The 20,221-nt window shown below is 37.6% G+C and overlaps 1 protein-coding gene across 1 annotated transcript in view; it reads right to left on the reverse strand.

Moving 5' to 3' along the window:
• Positions 1-5,931: 5,931 nt before the first annotated feature.
• Positions 5,932-20,221, reverse strand: part of LOC146653983 (leucine-rich repeat and fibronectin type III domain-containing protein 1-like protein) — a 208,982-nt gene continuing 194,692 nt past the window's right edge. The window contains exons 10-11 of the mRNA XM_085429513.1: positions 17,875-18,837; positions 5,932-6,811 (exon numbers count right to left, since the gene is read on the reverse strand). Of these exons, the coding sequence (XP_085285639.1) occupies positions 18,830-18,837 (8 nt within the window). The 3' untranslated portion in view covers positions 5,932-6,811; positions 17,875-18,829. The remainder of the gene's footprint in view (positions 6,812-17,874; positions 18,838-20,221) is intronic.

Below are 20,221 nucleotides of genomic sequence, written 5' to 3' on the forward strand. Positions count from 1 at the left end.
AAAGCCCATACATATGCTCATTCCTCCACATAAACAGGTATTTATTAGGGAAGTCTGTGAATGTGCAAAGGTCTCGGATTCTTTAAATTATAATATTTTTTATAATATATTAATATTTATAATGATTTTTTTTAACACAACCCCAGCTTGATGTTGGGAAATATGTCAACAAAACATTTAATGTCGATTTATGTTCATTTTGGAAACTTCTTTTGTTCTTGTATTTTTTATAAGGTTGCTAGGAAAAAATAATACAAATTCTCCCTTTTGTGTGCCCACAGTTTAAGTTGGGAATCTACTGAGTGTTCAACAAATCCATCCAGCGGTGGCTCGGTTGCTTGGCTTGTGCAGGGAGTGCCATTAGTTGAACTTCATTTCAGTGGAGTGTTGACTTCCCTCCACTGTGAGAGGCAGCCTCCGTGTGATGTGTGATCTGCGTCACGTGGCGGACCACTGGCATGAAGGGGCAAAGAGGGGGAGTGCATTTGGTATAAAAACTGAAATGGCACAATGTCAACCCGTCACCATTTAATGCTCTGTTACTATGGAGACATCATAATAGAGCGCTGTCATACCCAGTTAAAAATATGAAGTATTTACCACTCGTTGCCATGTTAGTTCATCCTCATTGTTTGGAATCGTGAAACGTAGACAAAAGGCTGAAGTCCTTGATGCAGCTAAAGCATGAGAGGATGAGAAATCCTCCGTGCAAACATGGTCCATGATTTCAACAGTTTTAAGCCTTTCTTCAAAAGATCCTTTTAAGAGAATTTAAAATGTAAAAACTTTTTAATGCAAAGAGGAAAATCATGGTAATGAAAGTATTATTTTTATAATCTTTGTAAATAATTTGGCTAGGAGATTATTTGCATACAATAAATGCAAATGACCAAGAGCTCAAAGCCTCTAGTCATTGATTGTCTTCTATACTGTGTGCACTTTATTATACTTTTAACAACTATGTAAAAAAATTAAAGCCAGCGTTATTACCGCCACTCAAAGTAAAGACATAAAGCAGATAACAAGTCAGAAGTCTGAAGGACTCTATCGCAGTTTCCTTCTAATTTCAAGCCCTGTGTAATTTATGATAATTCAAACAGATGGTAGACGGTTTAGTAAATGTTAGCGTTGAGCAGTTTCAGCAGTGTCCTGACAGTTTATTCTTCCATGAAATTTGTGCATATATGTGGTATTTTGGTGCCAAGCACAGAACGCATGGTACACAGGTGGGAAGACAGGAAGAAAATAGGTAGGGGGTTGTTCAAATAAGGCAGTGCAAAGCTAGTTATTGGCATTCTGGCAGAAAACGTCTATTTTTGCATAGAAAATAGGAATATCAAACCTATGTGTGTTGTTGGCACCACTCTGATGATACTTTGCCAATGAATGTCTATAAAGAACGAAATCCAAAATGTAATTTGCAACGGATATGTATGGACTACAAAAATAACATTTATTGTGGACCTTGCTGAAAAAGTCTTTGCAGGAGCAAAGATTAGATCCTAGAATAGATGTTTGAAATAGGCTCTCAAAGAGCGTCATAAGAGACTATAACACTCTTAAACAAGGATTTGCAGTACTATCTAAAACTATCTGGTAATAAGGTGTAAAGAAGAGGGTAATAATTACTAAATTAACAACCAACTTATACATTGTATCACCAATGGTTAGTAAGGTAATACTAATTGAAGCTTTATTTGGGTAGCAACTTTTTAATAACGTGGAAACAGACATACAGCTGGCTAAGCACATTAATACGAGTATAGTTACATACTGGTAACAATATAATAATCTCTAGGTAATAAAACAGCAACATCTCTGTATTGGGATTTTCATTATCTGTAGTAACCTCAAGTTAATTGTGTATTGATTGATGTTTTAACATATTTGGACATTATTAGGATGTTATGAAGTTGGAATAAATGCTACCTTATGTCCACCAGCTTTCTTTACTGCTTGAAGGTAACAGTGTAAATATTATGTATTAATTCTTCTTGTTTTTTTTATTGTAAATGTTTTATTTACATGCGTTATTTATTTATTTATTTATTTATTGTTAATATGTGTTTTTGTATTTAATTTTATTTCCAGCTATGTTGCTTTTAAGGTGCTTTACAGTTGGGATGGACTGGATTGGATGATGCTGTGGCTTATCACCTGGAAACATGCGTGTTATGGCTATTTTATATTACAGCACTAGGAAGTAAACAGCTATACAGGCAATCATAGCTCAAAAAAAATTAATGGTGGGCCAATACAAAATGCTTTGGTTACATAAACACACTCTCATTAAGCCATAAGACCTATGATTGTAACCAAAAATACATTCTTTAAAAAGCACACACTTTAGCATCCTGACTATATGGAAGTTCAGTTTAGCTGCCACTGTAAACACTACTATAATGAACATATTATTATCATTATTATTATTACTAGTGTATAATGATGTCGTCCTTACTTAAAAGTAATCAGGACAAATAATCAAGTGTTGCTTTTCTCATTGACTTTGTTTTTATTACATAAGCTTAGTCCTTTGTTTTAGGTTACAAGACTAATTATAAGCACAAAATGATGACCATATGTAGGGCTTGACAGATGTGCTGTCCTAGCAGTTTTGCTAGTTTGTGCCTCTGCGAGTGCAAAACCATCTAAGTTTTCTTTATGTGGAAAATCCAGAAAAATAATGGGCAACACTGATTTGGCCTGCTTGTTTCCTGTGTAGACTGCACGGGAGAGAAGGGAGTCCTCACAGGCAAAACACATCCAGGTGTAACAATGGATGCCCCAAGTGTGAACGAGGAGGGGATGTTTAACACTTGCAAATGAGATTCCACCAGATGTCGTGGGTTTAAATCTAGTTTAGGATGTTGGCCACATGTCCTCCGATGCTTTCTTTTCCAGCATTTCTTGTATCAGTCCACTGAGACTAGATCAAGAAGGGAAAATATATTCAAAAAGAAACTCAAAACATCAAGCCACTGAGTGTGCAGGCAGTCTGGGGGAAAAAGAGGTTTCACAGTTAAATCATTCAGCCACACAAGTAGTGATGGTACATAAAGTAAATAATAAAGAAAATGAATATTAACAACCTTTAAAAATACATTTTTAACAAACCCTCATTCATATGCAAACCTTTCTCTGAATGTCTTTCCTTTCTGATTTTCTATCATTCAGGCCCACAGATGTGAGACATGAGGATCTAAGGTTGTTTATGGACCTTTCCTGTACTGTTTCTATTATACCCTATAGCACCTTGTACAATTCCTTTGAAAGGTCCAGTACAAACTTATTAATATTTATGTGGGTGTTTTTCAGATGCACACAATGCGTGGACTTCTTTATCTACTAATATGACTTGGTGTTGCATTTGTAAGAGGATTTTCAAGGCTCTCTAGTCAAGGCTAAAAGTCTCTATAAAGAAATGTTAGCATTACTATCTTTTTTTTATAAGGTATCAGGCTTGCACTGACTCTGTGGTATATCTTCTAACCTATTAAAATTATAATTAGATTTTTTCCCTACTTTTCAAGGTTTAGATTTAACAAGCACTAGAAAGAAACACTCACTGCGGCTATGCTGATAATTTCGCGACCTGCCCAGGACACCACGATAAAAGTTCCTGCTCTTTGTATTTCTTCTTAATTCCATCGTGCTGACACATATCTGTGCGCACACTTTTGTTTTACTTTACTTTGTGTGAACATTAACTTGAGAACATGACAAGAATTCAACATGTACACTAAGTCTGGCCCCTGTAGAGAAGATGGTCTGATTAAATTTGGAGTGCCTTGCTGAATTGATTTACATATTAATAAATGTAAAATTAATTTCCTGAAAGCACTAGGACTATTCAGTGTAAGATACAGTTTAGCTTAATACTTTCCCAAGAATGTTGACATGAGTATCTGCTTTGATTAATGAATTCGGCAACACAACTTATTACATTTATTATACAGTATCCTGGTAATTGTGATGGGGTGTTGTCATCTTAAATGCCTCTTGTTTTATTCATACTCCTTTCAGGAAAACTTTTGAACATGTACACATGCAAAAGTGACCGTTTATAAATAATTAATTCTTCGTGATGATAATGACTCTTAGGATGGTTTTGATTTTGTTTTGTATTGCGTTGTTCTACTCTGCTGATTTCCCGTTTTAATCACATTCGCTTCCTGCTGTAAAACTCCAAGAGTGAAACATGAATCCCAGTTTAATATTGGGTGCTTTCTCAAAAGGAGACTCCAGGTTCTACCTTTTCTAGAGCCTCTCATAACATACAGGATGACATCTTTTTACCCCCTCTTTTGGCCCTTTGTTCCCTTCTGTAAATCTAGTAGTACGGATATATTTTTCTTTAACCTTCATTAAACTTCATCCATTGTAAGTCTTTATGCCTTATGAATAAAGACAAAAAAATATGGAATGGACAGGAAATAGAGTTAACAGGTGGTGATGAGAGTAAAGGAGAAGGGGGAGACAAGGATGTTGAAGAGCTGATCTGGCGATGGCTGCCTGCCAAGAACTACGGAGCAGAGAACTGAGAAATGGAGTAGATCAGGGGAGCAGAATGGAGTTGTAGAGATCAGACTGGGTATTACATATGAGAGGGAAAACAGAGCAGGGGAGAGATGGAGAGATGTGTGGCCTGAAAGTTGGGACAGTGCAGTATGAGGGAGAAAAGCAGTGGTGACTGAGGTGAATAGATGAAGGGAGGAGATAATGGGTGAGGAGGGAGAGGAGAAAAGCAGACAGATATATAGCATGGTAACAGGAAGCAATAAGTGGGATGGAGAAACGCACAGCACTTCACTTTTTGCAAATGGTCACCTCCCTTTTGAAGGTTGTAATGCTCTAGTATAATACAGTGTGTTAGTGTATTAGTCCCCATGTTGGATTAATCCATCTGTCAGCATATGCAAAAAATAATGTGAATAAATATGGATAAATTTGATTAGAATTTCCTACCAAAGCTTTGCTGATTTTTCATTTCGGACATCACAAACACTATAATTTAATACATGAAGCATTCCTCTACTCAGAAGTGCTTCTTTGTGAAGATTTAAACACTGATGAGTGTTGATCTGAAGGCATCTGAAATTTCTTTTTCTCCCTTTGCTTTTTCCTCTGAACTCAGCTGACAGGAGAATCGAATCGTGAATCTGTCTACGCCACGTCTGAAACAAAACCCTGGTCCCAACAGCAATCGTTGATCTCGGACATTCAATGTGAGCTCTAACATACCGCACTCCTGAATTTCATGCAATTGCTTTAATTAGTGTAATAGTATAGTAGTACTATTGCTTTTTGCTCAGTGAAAAGCTGGGTTAAGCTCCAGCCCCCCTCGGTGACCCTGAATTATTGGATAAGTGAATAAAAAATTGATTGGTTGAATAAACAGGTAGTAGTATTATATTCTCAGCCCAGAAATGAGAGCGAGTGACAAGAGAAGGACAGCTGCTGCTGCATTAAACAGCACACACACAAACACACAGACTCGCACAAACACTGTTTACACTGCCCAGCAGGTCTCTTGCATATATGTCAAAGTACTATAGCTCCCTCCACCTGTTATGATTACGTGTGAATGGAGAATAACAGAAAGCTCCATCTAAGACTGAATAAAATAACGCTGTACTGTCAAAAATGAGGGGTCTGTATGTAAAGGATGTAACTCTAATCCCCCCTTTATTTTACTTTTAATCTAACAGAATATTTCCTAATTATCTCATATTTTCAATCAGTAGATGTTCATTTTGTAAATGATATTACTAAATAGATTTAAATCACAATATGCCATCATATGTGCAGGTGTGCAGCATGCCCTAAAAATGTTAGTTTTAGTTTTTTAAGGTTCATTTTAGTTTTAGTTAACAACTACAGCTACAACAAAAAAATCAAATACTCAGAGTGGCCAGTCTGGAGAAGGTCATCCATTTTTGTTTAATTTTATTAGAAAATATCCACACACCATAAAAATTACATGTACAAAACTATAAGATTTGAAATTGCTTTATGTACACATACAAAAGATAAAGCCCAAAGAAAAAAGTAAGAGGAATACAGGAAGGGGAAAAGTGAAGACAATGTGTTTTTATTTTTTTGGGTGGGGCGTGGGATGTGTTGCTTCTGGAATAGGTCAAAAGTTTTGAGGTTCTCCATCTAGTTCCTGGTCTTCTACCGATCTGCAGGGAGCTGTAATCATGACGATAATCATTATGGAATGGCTGGGAGTGCAATTCCATGCACAGATATGAATAATGCATATCCGTGATGCCGTATATATCACATATCCCTTTTTCACAAACCAGAGTCAAAGCACGAAAATGGTAAGGAGATGCTAGTAACAAGCACCTGGAATATTCTGATGATTAATATAAAGGGATATCTGCCAGACACATGAAGATGGAACTCCTCACAGATAGAACATTAGGTGAGATGTGGCCTGTTATCGCTCATGCCGTGTGCACGTAAATGCACTCCACTGTGGTAATAATGAAAGAGATAATGGAGATGTGCAAGGCCTAGATGACAACAGCTGAGCTATTAGCAATGTAAGTTGTGCAGTAATATACAGTCATACAGCATTTTTCTTCACATTAAACTATTCTGATTTGTAGTGCAGAACTCTTTTAGAACTCTTGTAAACTTATTCTGTGATGAAGGTTAAGGTTGATGATGTTTCGGATAAAAATCTTGGATGATATCAATAATGACTCATGATTTGGAACCCTGCTACTTGGCTTGTTTTCTCTTAACCATTAATTTGTCTTTCTGGACTTCAGACATGCGGCTTTCCTTCTGGTCACTGGGTCTGAAAGACAAAAAGAGAAAGAAATTAGTTTGGAATATAGACCCAGAATTGTTTTAAAATTTCAAATATACGAGGGTTTAAAATGACTTGTCCTACTTATTTCCTCACCACAAGACACGCTTTGTTACCACCTGATATGCACAGCAGCCATACTTTTAGCCTAAAGCTAAAGGAAATGTGCCTTTTATCTGAATAACAGCTGTTCTTATTGTGTCAGGGGCAACATATCTGAAATGTGTTTTTGTTTGTGTATAAAAAGATTTTTTCTAAAAGGCCACAGGGATTTGACCACTTTTTATTTTTCATTTCTTCTGTCAGTTACATCTCTGCGGATTAGATCAAGCCAAATCCACAGACGATTACACTTCAAATTGAAGAGAGCTCTTAAAAGAGGTATTTCCTGTGCAGCCCCAGTGAGAACACATCTGCATCCCGCATGGGTTGGTTGTGCCTTGTTCCCATAAAAAGAGACAAACTAGCAACTAGGTTAGTGTTAATACAATCACCACAAACTAGACAGCTTTGTCACTTTCAGTGCTCTAGAGCACATGGAAAATCAAGTGTTTGACGTGATAACAATGATAAACCTCAACTTTGTGCAGTCAACTTATCACGTACAGCTGTTAAACCTGCAAAATAGTTATTTAATATTAATGTGCATTTCAAAAGCCCCTAATCTGACAACAGCTACAAAATTACATAATGGGGCCTCATAATCCCCTGTTTAAACAGAATGAATATGTGCGCAATACAGTATTAAATGACTATAGATTTATTGAGAAAATGTGAACAAAGGCATCATACTCTTTGTAAAACTGGCCTCATTAGTACTGTAATGTTAGCATGCTAAAATGATTACAGTAGTGGTCACACTGTAAGTATTCCATGTGGGGGAACCTGGTGCTCATTGATTGGAGTGTAGGAAAGAGACGATTTAATGGTGATGCTTAAAAATAAATACATAAATAAATATGGAAAAGGGGTGACCGACTGGACTGGTGGTTGGTGTGTGTAACACATGGGTGACAATGCCACAAGCAACGAGCAACAGGTTAGACACCTAATAAGTTACTGTGCACACCAATAGGGCCATATTGTGCTCTTTGTGAACACCTGAAAGACTCACCCTCCAACACCATCCACACCTATCCTTCCTAAGACAAGCACAAGAAATCAATCTAACGATGGGAGTTTCTCTTCTGCCTGCATGAGCAAATTATTTTCTTCTAAAAGATAAATGCAAGGGTTCTAACTTAAAGTCTGTCTAGTTGATAGATGTGCAAATGCTTTTTATACCACCGAATTCCTGCCACAACAGCCTGGCAAATGTGCGTGTGCGTAGCCTCGGTGACACCTCCTGCTGCAGGAACAACTGAAAAGATGTGTTTTAATCATTTTGCAGGTATTCATAAGCCCGGTTGCCCCGATAACTCCCCATCAACGTCTTTATCAGGTGTATAACAGTTTTCTAGTATGTAACATTAGATTTTCAAACATGGGTGCTCGTTAGCATCACAGATGGTCTCTTGTTTTTTTTTTTATTGTCACTCTGCATTCAGACAAACACATTGCATGCATTATCCTGACTACTGTGTTTAAATGCTTGAAATGAAAGTTGAATTATCAACTATAGGTGACGAAGTTAATTAATGTCACACTGTATTAAAATGTATTGAATTTCTAATTTCTGTGAGTATAGTCATAGAAAAGCAATTAATCTGCATTCACTATACTTTATCTTACTCTATGTACTAGAGCAATTACAGCCATGCAGAATTTCATTTATCGGGAAGAAAAATGCAAAGCTGTAGCTAATTACATGGAAATTGATCAAGGTGTTTTATGTTTTGAGTTGCCATTTTGTAACCTTCTGAAAAGCACTAACATATTAGTTTGTTTCTGTCCCCGACCCACTCCCCCCAAATGCATCCTGAAGGTGCACCATACATCAAACAGAGCTGTGGCCTGCTGATGAAATACAGGTACAGCTTTTGTGCGTTACTAGAGGGCGGGAGGGAGAGAGAGAGAGAAGATTCTTTTTATACACAGGACATATATAATTATATGTTCTATATCAAGTAATCAAGTAATGCTGAGCAGCAAATTTGCAGCATTCAATTATCGTTTTCCTTTTTCCAGCTACTGCTATTATAGGGATTGTCTCTCTCTCACTCGTGCTCTCTCTCTCTCTCATGTGCATACACGTTCCTCTGATGAAACACAGTTGACTTTTACAAGTCCGTGTATCACTAAATGTCAGCCAGTTTCACTTGCTATCATGTTTGATTTTTAACATGGCTATAAATATAATCACTGCTCCCACATGCGAATCACAGGCTCTCAGTGCCAATTAACGATTATTCGGCTGTCCTGAGTGCAGCGTTGTGCTGTATACGGCAGATAAAAACAAAAAAATGCCCACTGCCAACAAATCCATCCAGCAGATTTAAATAGTGTTGTCGATAAATGGTGAAACTCTGCCACGATTGCTGAGCGCTACAGTAATATTTATAAGCGGGGACCAGGTGAAGGTAAAATTACTGCTTTGCTTATTTTTAGCTCTGAAATTCATATTCCAAAAATCACTTGGTTTGATGTGATTGTGGTGGTAGGCTGTCGACACAAATTGACAGCAATGCTTTTAAATGGCTGATTATGCTACTGACCTTCACAAACTGACACTGGAGCATTTAGAGCAATCTCTTTTGCATAACAAATCCTGCTGGTGCTCAGATGTTGCATGAAAAAACCCCACACAAAACAAGAAAAACAATGGCTTTTAACATTCTGCAGCCCAGTCCTAAAAATGATTTTAGTACTGAACGTGGCCCAGAAAGATTAATTTTGTTATCTGAGGAATAGTTTACTACTCACAGACCTTGCTCCCAGGAATACAACAGGCTAAAATGCAAAAGTTTTGAACTGAATGACGCATGCACCAGTTAGCTGCGATATTAAAATGAACACAGGACCTCTGGGTATGTCCCGTGGTGTCTCATAGAGTGCTGGCAGTAGATCTTTCAGGTTCTGTGAGTTTGAAGGTGGGGCCATGGATTAGGCTTGTTCTGTCTAGCACATCTGGCATATGCTTAGAGCGGGCTCCTATTTTAAGCCATTTCTGAACAGGAACATTGTCCTGCACGTGTCATGGAATTATTGGTAAAAAAAAAAAACTGAATAGTTGTTATATTCAATGAAGGACCTCTTCTTGGCATCACCTTAATATATTTGTAAATGTAAAAATTTCATTTTCTATACTATTAAAAACTTGCAACTCTTTTGGTTTAATTGACGAAGAGATGGTCTAGGAAACTGCAGGGCACGGCATGTAAAACCAGAGGTCAGGATGATACGGGCAACTGGCCAAACGGGCAGTTAGCCAAGCTAAGAGAAATGATGAACCAACCAATGCTGACGCTGGCCTGACAGCAGCCACTAGTGGGAATATGTATTTAGGTGATCAGCTATATTCAAATGTTCTCATGAATGAAATGTCTGGTGAATGCCCTGAATTATTAAACTTATCTATTTTTTCAGAATTTGGTACAAATGTTGACTTAGACTCAAGAAAGAAATAATTAGGCGCTGTCAGTTAAAGATCAAGGTCAACGTGACACATCTGTCTCGTTCTTGCAAATCTCTCAGGAACACAGAGAGGAAATGTTATCACATCTGGCACATTTACCTTCACTTTGACTCACGGGTGAACAGATCAGAATTGGGAAGTCAGAGTGAGAAAACACATTTTAATGATTTTTCATTTTCTATTCGAAAAGGACAAAGACCAAGTCAACACTCTAATTTTCTGCAAGAACACATTTGTTTACCATTATTTGTTGGGAACAGAGGGGGTGGATTGTGACCATAAGTCAAAGCTGTTCAGATGTTTGGTGTCAACTTATTGCATTTTGCTTTAATTTATGTATATCAGTCTGGACAGATGTAAGCTGCAGCTTGACTGGTTGGTGGTGGCATCAGGGAGTAAGTAAGCAGAGAGCAAACTTATTTAGCCTCTGAAGTCTCATCGGACAATACACATCTTTTTTTCATCATTCACTTCTTCATCTAAACATATTCACCAGCTCTGCTAGCAATCTGTGGAGGTCTGGTGTACTTCACTGGGACATATAATTCGATATCTGTATCTTTCTAAGCATGTCTGTCTAACCACCTTAGGTGAATATTAGTAAAAAGACAAATCATCCAAGTTCACAAAAGCTGACTGGTGATTTTCCCTCGGATAACGCACTGTAAATGACTGATGTGCTAAAGTAGAACATTAGTCATCTGTAGTTTCTTTTAACTCTGTGTTGTTAATTACTTTCACCTCTGTGTAATTCCCCTCCTGTCATTCCCTCATCAGCCCTCAGTGTATAAGTAGTCCTGTCTCCCTCTTTGTCTGTCTATGGCAGTTTTTTTTAATATCTGCTTGTTACCCTTTAGAGTTTGTTTATTAGACTTTTTTTTTAGCCATTTATTCTTGATTTTTGTTGAACCTTTGTATTGTGCATCTGGGTCCTTGCCTCTACACTCCACACACTGTGGCACAATGAGCTTCTGAAAGGAAAAGTGCTGAAGCCAATCTTTCATCCCAATTTATTGACACAGACCTGTGATGTTGCATGTTCTTTCAAAATGTTTATTTTTTTTCCATTTTGGTTACAGTTTTGTCAGATAAGCCCAACTGCTTACTCTCTATTTAACTTCCTGAAAAGAGCTATACTTCTTTCCAGAGCTTTAATCCTTCTATTGAGAAAGAGCTCGTGAATTATGACCAATATGGATTTAGGCATTAAAAATGCTCAAGATTTAAAATTTCTAACCACATTAAACACTTAAATTATTATTAGTTTTACAGTTTAAAATTACAGTTTATCAAATATTATGATTTGTGGAAAGACATCTGATAACACCACTCTCACTTTTGGGATCCTTCAAATATATTCTAGAGCTACTCCAATTCATTGTCACCTGACTGCAGCAGTACTGCCCTTCTCATTATTTAGCACTTCAAATGCAATAAATAATCTCATAAGAATCCAGCGTTTTATATTTTTAATAAAAAAGTGCCATTGTAAAACTCTTGGCTCACAGAACTTAATTATCAAGCTTTCATCCAAGTCCTTGTAAGTGATGAACCTTGGTGACAACCAAAGGTTGATAGGGAAAAATGTGTATTGCTGGAAAGCTGACTTTAGGTGCAAAGAGGTGTGAGAAGATGCACCAAAAATCTATCTAGGGACTGTTTGCAGTCAAATAGGCTTGTTCCATTCACACTACAGGCGACCAAAGCAATCTGGGAGTGACCAAAACAATAATTTGCAAATTACTCCTTCTACAACTTCTTGATGCCACCAACTAGGTTGCTGGCTATCTATTAGTTGGGTGACTGAGGTCAGGGAATATGCATTTTCCTCTAGCTGCTGGAGGTTGCCAAGGGGCTGTTGACCAAGCTCTGGAGATGTGTGATTGGGGGAAAAGTTATAAGATATATATTTAATTTTTTGGAGTATGACGTTAAAACCCTTGATACTTATTAACTGTTTATGTATCTCTCCACTTCCACATGCCTTGATTTTACATATTTGATAGCAATGTGAACCATTCACCTAAAATATCTTTTAAAAAAGGGGGGGAATTCATTGTATTAGATTATTCTGTTATTATATGTTACCTTATATATATGTAATCAAAGTAGTTGAATTAGAATACTGCTGTAGATCATATTATACCCTTTAATATAGAGTGTGTGAGCTGTATGTAGTTTAGTTCTCGTTATACTTTTGAGTTAAAAGAACATATTCACTTATTAGTTTATTAGACAAGTGTGCATCACTCTGTATCCTTGATCTGCTGTGAATGTGTTACATGCTTAATTGTTGAATCATGAAGAGAAGATTGTAAGCAGGAGACTCTGTGTCTAAGACAGGGGAGATAGACAGACCACATTCCATACCCCCACCTTACAGAAAGCAGAGAAACAACTGCCGAGGTCATAACTTAGGCGCTGTAACAGAGAAAGAATGTGATGTTTTGGCTTTTACGACTAGATGGGGGCCACTAGAGACTATAAAAAGCTGAGCAACCCGTCACCATTTTGAGACTTGCTGTGACCCTCTTCAGGCATGTCTCCCCATCATGATGGTTCTTATGCTCTTAAGTGTTGAATTGTATGGAAATAAATGATTGTTGATTGAGCATAAATACACCGAGTATTGTCCTTCCTTCAGCCCAAAGATTCAAAGAATTGGGAGATTTCAACAACTTGGTGCCGTGACCCGGATCTTTGGTGTGCTGAGGAGGGGCAGATTTGGCCTTTGGTGAGATCGTGAGGCGAGGTGAACAGAGGACCGGTCCAAATATAAAAAGGTAAGCACAGCCTGTTGTATTATAAATACCAAATGTGCATATTGGGCTTTCCAAATTAATCTGTTCACTGAGTCACATGTATTTTCACAGTAAATTTGTCGGTGTCTGGTTTTTGGCGCAAGATACTAACAACATAAGTTGAGGCTGAATCCCAGTGTGTTAAATAAACTGCTTCTACCGAGAAACTAATAAGACACTACGTTGAGCTAGTTGCAGTAAACTGCTTCTACCGAGAAACTAATAAGATACTACGTTGAGCTAGTTGCAGCCACTTTACCTTCCACATTTAATTTTGTCTAATACTGGCTTCTGTAGCAATAATACATTAGAATTTCTTCTGAAGACGCGGCCATTAGTTCAGTACATTGAAGTCGAGGTTTGAAGTTTGTTTATGGTGTCGGTTACGTCCTGGCTCTTGCCGGCTATGAAATAGAAGTTGATTTAAGGAAAAGCAGATGCTGGCTCACGGTGCAGTTGAACGCTGGCAACGCGAGAGCGAAACACAAACTATATTTTGCCCAACACAAAAATATCTCCTCATGGTGCACTTGTGACAGAAAAAACACTGTCCCAATTAAAACTAGGAAAAATAAAGATGAGTGTTTTCTTGGGGGGGGGAAACACCTATAATATGCCTCGTACGTTAGTGAAAATGCATGTTATAACATCACACAAAGAATGAAACATGCTCAGAATGTACTCGTTAAAATAGATGCACATATCCACTGCACGTGACATGACGTTTCCATAGGAATATCTCGTCTTGCTGAATGTGTGTCCACGTGTTCACACATTTGTTCATCTGTGCACATCATCTGCCTTGCAACAAGATCTTTCATTTGCCATCTAGAAGAGGCATCATACAATAAACACGCTTAAAAATAAACATGCATTGTGTGTATGCATTGTCATCTGTGATTCATACTATCATTTTTTTTCTTTCTGAGTAACCAAAGACACCCTTATAGCACAATACAGCTGTATCTCAATAGACACTGCATAATCCTCCACACATCCCACTTGCGGTTCTCCTGTCTTCTGTGTATTCTTTCTCCTTTCGTTCTCCTCCTATTTCACTCCTGCCCATCGCCGTCACGTCCTCTCTTCTCTCCTCTTCTTTTTCAAACTGTTTTTCTCCTTTCTGCTCTACAAAATCTTCATTTACATAGCTTCTTATCATCCTCAGATTCTCCTTCTCATTTCACTCTTCTACCTAACAGTCCAGTTCAACAAGCCTTACTGGCAGGATAAAATCGTGCCTGAAGCACTTATACCAGAACACCACATTAGCCTATAGTGGAAAAGCATGCATGGATATTTTGAATTATCTCACGGAGCCCGCATTTCCTGCTGGTGTTAGCATTTCTTTCCTACATTTTCACATTATTCTCCCTCTGGTACATGTGAGCTTCTCTCACTGTTAGGACATGCTCTTGTAGGATTCTCTACTTATATCATTATGGATCAGACACCACAGTAGTACACACACACACACACACAGACACACACTCCATGCTCACAGCGTAGACATTTTGTGTATTAATTTTGTGTATTTTCCTTTTCTAATATCTTGAACAGCTGTTTTTAGATATGTAAGTGTAACTGACAGAGACCTCATTCACTTGTACAAATAAATCAAATATAATAATTTTGATGATGATGATTTTCTACCATTTTTGACATGCTTAAACTGATCAATATGCCTTTTTTTCACATAGAGATTATAATTAATGCACAAAAATAGGATCTTAGCATGCTATAATGACCTGAGCTTAACTTTAAACATAAAATAATGTCTTTCATTTGCAGAAACCGTCATTCACTTTAACAACTTACAGAATGGAAGGTAAAAAAAATGGCCATCGTTTTTATTAGTGAAGATAATGTTTTTTTCTTTGTTTCTTCCCCCAGCTGAACGATCTTGTCGTGGAAGGGATAAGCACTATATTCATGTAGGATGATAAACCAAACTGAGGTCATTAACATTAAACGTTAAGGATTATGTGAACCCCTGTCACATGAGAAAAAACAATGTCATAAATCAGTTTGACACGTCAGTTAACGAATTACATAAATTTGTTATCAATCATGTTGCATTATGTAACAATGCAAAAGACCAACCAATGCACTTTTGAGATAATGCTGTGCAGTCTGAAGAGGTCATTACAAAAATCAATCACTTTGTGTTTAATAACAGCGTGCTAATTGTTAATTATTATGATCAGAGCTGAGTTTGCTAGTGTCAGTGTTGCTAGTGTGCAACATTTGGCTTTTCACAAAAGCCGGAATGACATCAATACCCTTTATGTCATTGCAACAATTACAATGGAATGAATCAATTTCTGTAGTTCATCACACACTAACAAGTTGGCAAAGATTTAATGTGAATGTACAAAATAAAAAGAGCTTCAGCCAAAGGCGCTAAAGGCTAGTTGGAAGATAAAAGAAGAGAAATGTTCGCTTATCAGTTTTGTCTTGTTTCTCTCTCTCTCTCTCTGCGGACAATCATCAGCATCAATAGTCAGAGGAGATGCTTACGGGTGTAAACAATTTGTGATATCTAAACCACTTCTGCAATCACACTTTCACATAGAAAGTGAGTTCACATAGATGCACACAGACAATTACTACGGTCATAGGTATATAAAAACTGTTAACTGTGATTGAAGTACTCTTAACAGCCACTTTGGTTCTTGTGTTTGTGTGCCAGACCAAGAACACTGACTGATTGATTCATTGCTGGTGCCATTACTGAATGAACAATGAAGGTGTCTGTGTCACTTTGTAATTGAAATGCAAATTTAAGCTGGAGACACCATCATTACTGGTTGTCCCTGCAACATCTCATAACCATCACTTACCAGAAGAAAATAACATCTTTGTTGTGCTGCCCAGTCAAAACACAGCAGAAATCACACATTTCCTGTTACATTTCCTTTAACGTTATATACAGGAGTAATTACATGTCTGTAACATTTTAAAAATTTCTCTTGTTTTTATTTTACTTACTGAATCCTGTGTTCAAACTGCAACTACATTTAGTTTCTGATGTAAATAAACTTAAACTGGACTAAGTAATTACTGTAGGAACCCCCCCCCCCCCCCCCCCCCCAAAAAAAAAGCACAAGCACGTTCTTAGAAAACCATAGAAAAAACGTCAACACTTTCTCATATTCTTAATTTATTCTTAACTTTCCTATTGTTTCTATTGTTCGCATCTTATTCCCCAACTCATATCAGATCCCTTGTTACCTCATTTTAAGAGAAAAAGCTACTTATAGTTACTTATAATAGGAAAAAAGTCTTATTTTGATTAAGCTGGCAAGTCTATGGATGGTCATTTAACATTTTATGTGTATTTATTGCACTGTTTCCCCACAATCAAGCCAATTTCTCTCCATTTTTTATGATATTTATGATATCAAGAGCTATCCCTCACAGTGAGCTAATTTCCCTACATAAACACCACTGCAAAAGCAACTAATCAGATTGTGCTCTGCACAGAACTGCTGTTAAAGAAAATTATTGTTTGTTAAACGCAAAGGTAAATGCTCTCAAATTATGAGAGGAAATAATTCTGTTTGTATTTCATGGCAATTACACCACGGCCTTAAATTGCCTATTTTTTTGTGTAAACACAATAATTGGATCAGTTAAATTAAGTCTAGAATTATGAATCTCTTATAAGCAAGTTATTAAAGCAGTGTTTCCATCTGTGGCAAACAGATAACAGTACATCTACTATTTGATTAAAATTCATTTGAAACAGTGTGGGTGCCATTGACACTACATGGCAGGGGGAAAGCCAAATTATGTGGAGAAAGATATACTTTCAATGAGCTAAAGCTGCATGACCATTCTAATCTCTGCTGTTTTTCATTTAAAGCCATTTAAGATAAAAGGGGCACTTTCTTTGTGCCTTTTTATCTTTTGTAGATTTCTGTCAAATAAAGATCAACATCGCTTTATGAAGTCTGGAACAAGATTTCTAAAACGACAACAACAAACAAATATTGTTGTGATTACCTCTAATAAGAGGATAAATTCAATCTATAAGTGAAGATCTCTTTTTAGGCTGAGCGCTGGATAAGTTCTGAAGCTTCAGACATCAGCTTCTGTGCTGACTAAGCAGATATTATTGACCCCCCTATCCTCCCATACAGGCAAAGACCATCCCCAGGGCTGTGCTGTTCACTCATAACCATATCCTCCTGCAGCATATTATATTCTCCACCAGTATTCAATCACAGGCTCAGGCGGGAAGGGAAAAAGTGATCTGATGGACAGAGGGAGTGATATGTATGAGATAAGGAGTGACTCAGACAGTAAAAGACCAAGAGACAAACAGGATGGGGAAGCATTTCCTGTCGCCTGTTGTGATATTGCCATAGGAGAGTATTAGGAAAGCAGATCGTTTAGCTAGGATAGCTCTCTAATTGTCTAGGTGACAGCAATTAGATAGGCACTCATTAAAGCATTGCCCTCATTAGGTTACAGACTACTCACTACAGGAGGAGACACTGTAGAATCTAAGTGTGTCTTAAACTCAGGGGCAGGACTGTGGATGGCCAAGGTGACTACTGGTGGCCTACCATATGTCACGCTAATTAATGAGCCTGGATCTTTGGGCTCAAGAACTTCTCATTTGGCTCCCACTTTGGCTAGGTTAATAAGCTAATTAGCAGATTACTCACCTGTTTAAGGGGGCGAGGAAAGATGTAAGGGAGGTTGGTAAGGGTTCATCAGGTCCTCACCTGTCCAGTGGAAAGCAGAAGACATAGAGGCCAGAGCTGCAGAATACACACACTAGACCCAAACCAGTCCTTGGTAATCTGGTACAGTTTAATCAGTATCAGAACTCTGATCACTGTACAGTTCTAGTTAAGGTCCTGTTGGGTCCAGGTTTTTCAATTCAGTTCAAGTTTTACTATGTACTGTTTTTTCCAAGGGTAACATTTTTATTAAAAAAAATCAGGGTCTGGTGAGTTAATGTCCATCTCCAGTTCAGCCCAGGAACAGTTTTGCTTGGTTCAATTTAATTGAATTATTTTATTCCACAGGGATAAACACTGGCGAGCGCCTTGAGCCAAGAAAGCTGTATATGTTCATGCCCAAAACAGACCCCTCCAGAAGCTTTTTTAAACTCTTTTTTTACCTGTTTATGCAGTCTATTGCATTGTATTCCTAGGCTGAATGTGATTGTCTATGCATTCATCTTGCTTGCTCACTGTTCGGCCTTTTCTGTCCATGCATGTCGAAGTCTTTGTCCATTCTTATGTTGAAACATATCCATATGCCCCTTTATACGTCTCCGCTTCAACACTGGTGCAGAGGCTATAAAGTAAAAACAAATCTCCTTCATGAAAACTGGTATGTCACACTGCCAGCCAGATCTTGCACCAGCTGGCCAATCAGCAACCAAGCAGACACCAGGCCTTGACACAGTTGTCCAATCCAGAAATGAGAACCAGGAGAAGCACTCGAATGTAAACTGAAGACTACAGGTCTATAACCCTGTGATATTCATGGCGACAAATTAATGGGTACAGTGAACAGGAGATACAGGAACATAAGCTATAGGGCCTTTATTCTTCAGGTGGTTTCACCAGCTTTTCCCAGTGGGCAGCATCCAGTCTTCACACAACAACATCAGGGCTCTAAGAGAAAAGAAGATTGAAAACAAGGTTTGAAAATAGAACCGTGGGTATACAGTGTTAAGATTTGGAAAAAGCAAATTACTATCAGAACAAGAGCAGGTATAAAAATGGGTATCTAGAACCAGCAGATCTTTTTTTTTTTTAGCTGCCTTAACTTAAAAGTTTAAGAAAAAAAAACTACTGATAAAAATTTCTGACAGTACCTCCTAGGGTAAAACACACATAAACTACTTTTATAGGTAGTGAAGGTTCAAATGTTATGTTGTTGCTGTCTTTGTTTTAAAATCACACCTGGCTTAGAGCCAGACATTTGAAAAGGACAAGGCTCCAAATCATGTTTGGATCAGTTTAGTGTTTCTAAAGGTTAAAGGATGCAATGTCTTCATATCAAAATGGCCCTTAAGAACAAATATGTACACATTAGTATTAAAAGCGTGTAGCTTGTGTTCTTTTGTATCTTAAGGTGCAACTGCTATTTGTCGAGAGATATAATAAATGCCCACGTAAGGAGGGTTTGCTGACAAGAAAAAGCAAAGATGAGCAATAGCTGGGAGAGTGATGAGGTTGTACTTGTTGTGGCAGTATGTTGCTGCAGGTGTTATTTGTAATGTGTCTGTTTGTCGGGAGAGCATTTCTTAACTGTATCTGTCAGCAAGAATATTTCATAACAGCATTTATGTACAGCCAGTGCTTATTGTGTCGGTTTAATAATGAAGAACAGTCTTTTTAATGCCTCGGACTGTATTCATCCATCACAACCACTGCATATCTCCACAGTTTTCTCCTCCATCATTCTGCACTCCACTCACCTCTTCTCCTCCATCACTCTTTGAGAGGAAAAGGTAGTATATGATGATCATAAAACAGTATGAGGGGTGAAACACAACCAGACAGACAGAGGTGTTATAAATTTAAAACAGAAAAGAAAGGAGACGTAATAATGGATAGAAGCAGTTTCAGCAAAACAGCAGCCAGGAGAAACAAGATGAAAGGAATGTCGGGAAGAAAGGAAGAAGGGAGCATAAAGTAAGAAAGACAACTACTTATTTATCCTGAGAATCACTCTATAGTTATACAGTACAATGCAAAAGTCTTAAGCCACCCATTATTTCTTTATATTTTGCTTCCAAGTACCCAGACTTTCTTGTAATTTTTTAATGTGGTCTTGAGCAATAATTCTCCAGGCTTTCTGGAGGCGATTCAAACTTTTTCTTTGAACATTGCCCTTTTTCCCTCTCATTTTCAATCCAGTGCCTATATTTTACCATTTTCAGAGGACTTAACACTGACCTATAAAACATTCAAACATAAAAAGGCATCTAACTAAAGGGATGAACCGGTGTTGTGTCTACACATAACAGAAAACTTAGCAAAGTGAAAACTG

Source organism: Rhamphochromis longiceps, linkage group LG14 (genome assembly GCF_057381845.1).
Source record: "Rhamphochromis longiceps isolate RC_006_pf linkage group LG14, R_longiceps_female_GT1.1, whole genome shotgun sequence".
NCBI classification, from domain to species: Eukaryota; Metazoa; Chordata; class Actinopteri; order Cichliformes; family Cichlidae; genus Rhamphochromis; species Rhamphochromis longiceps.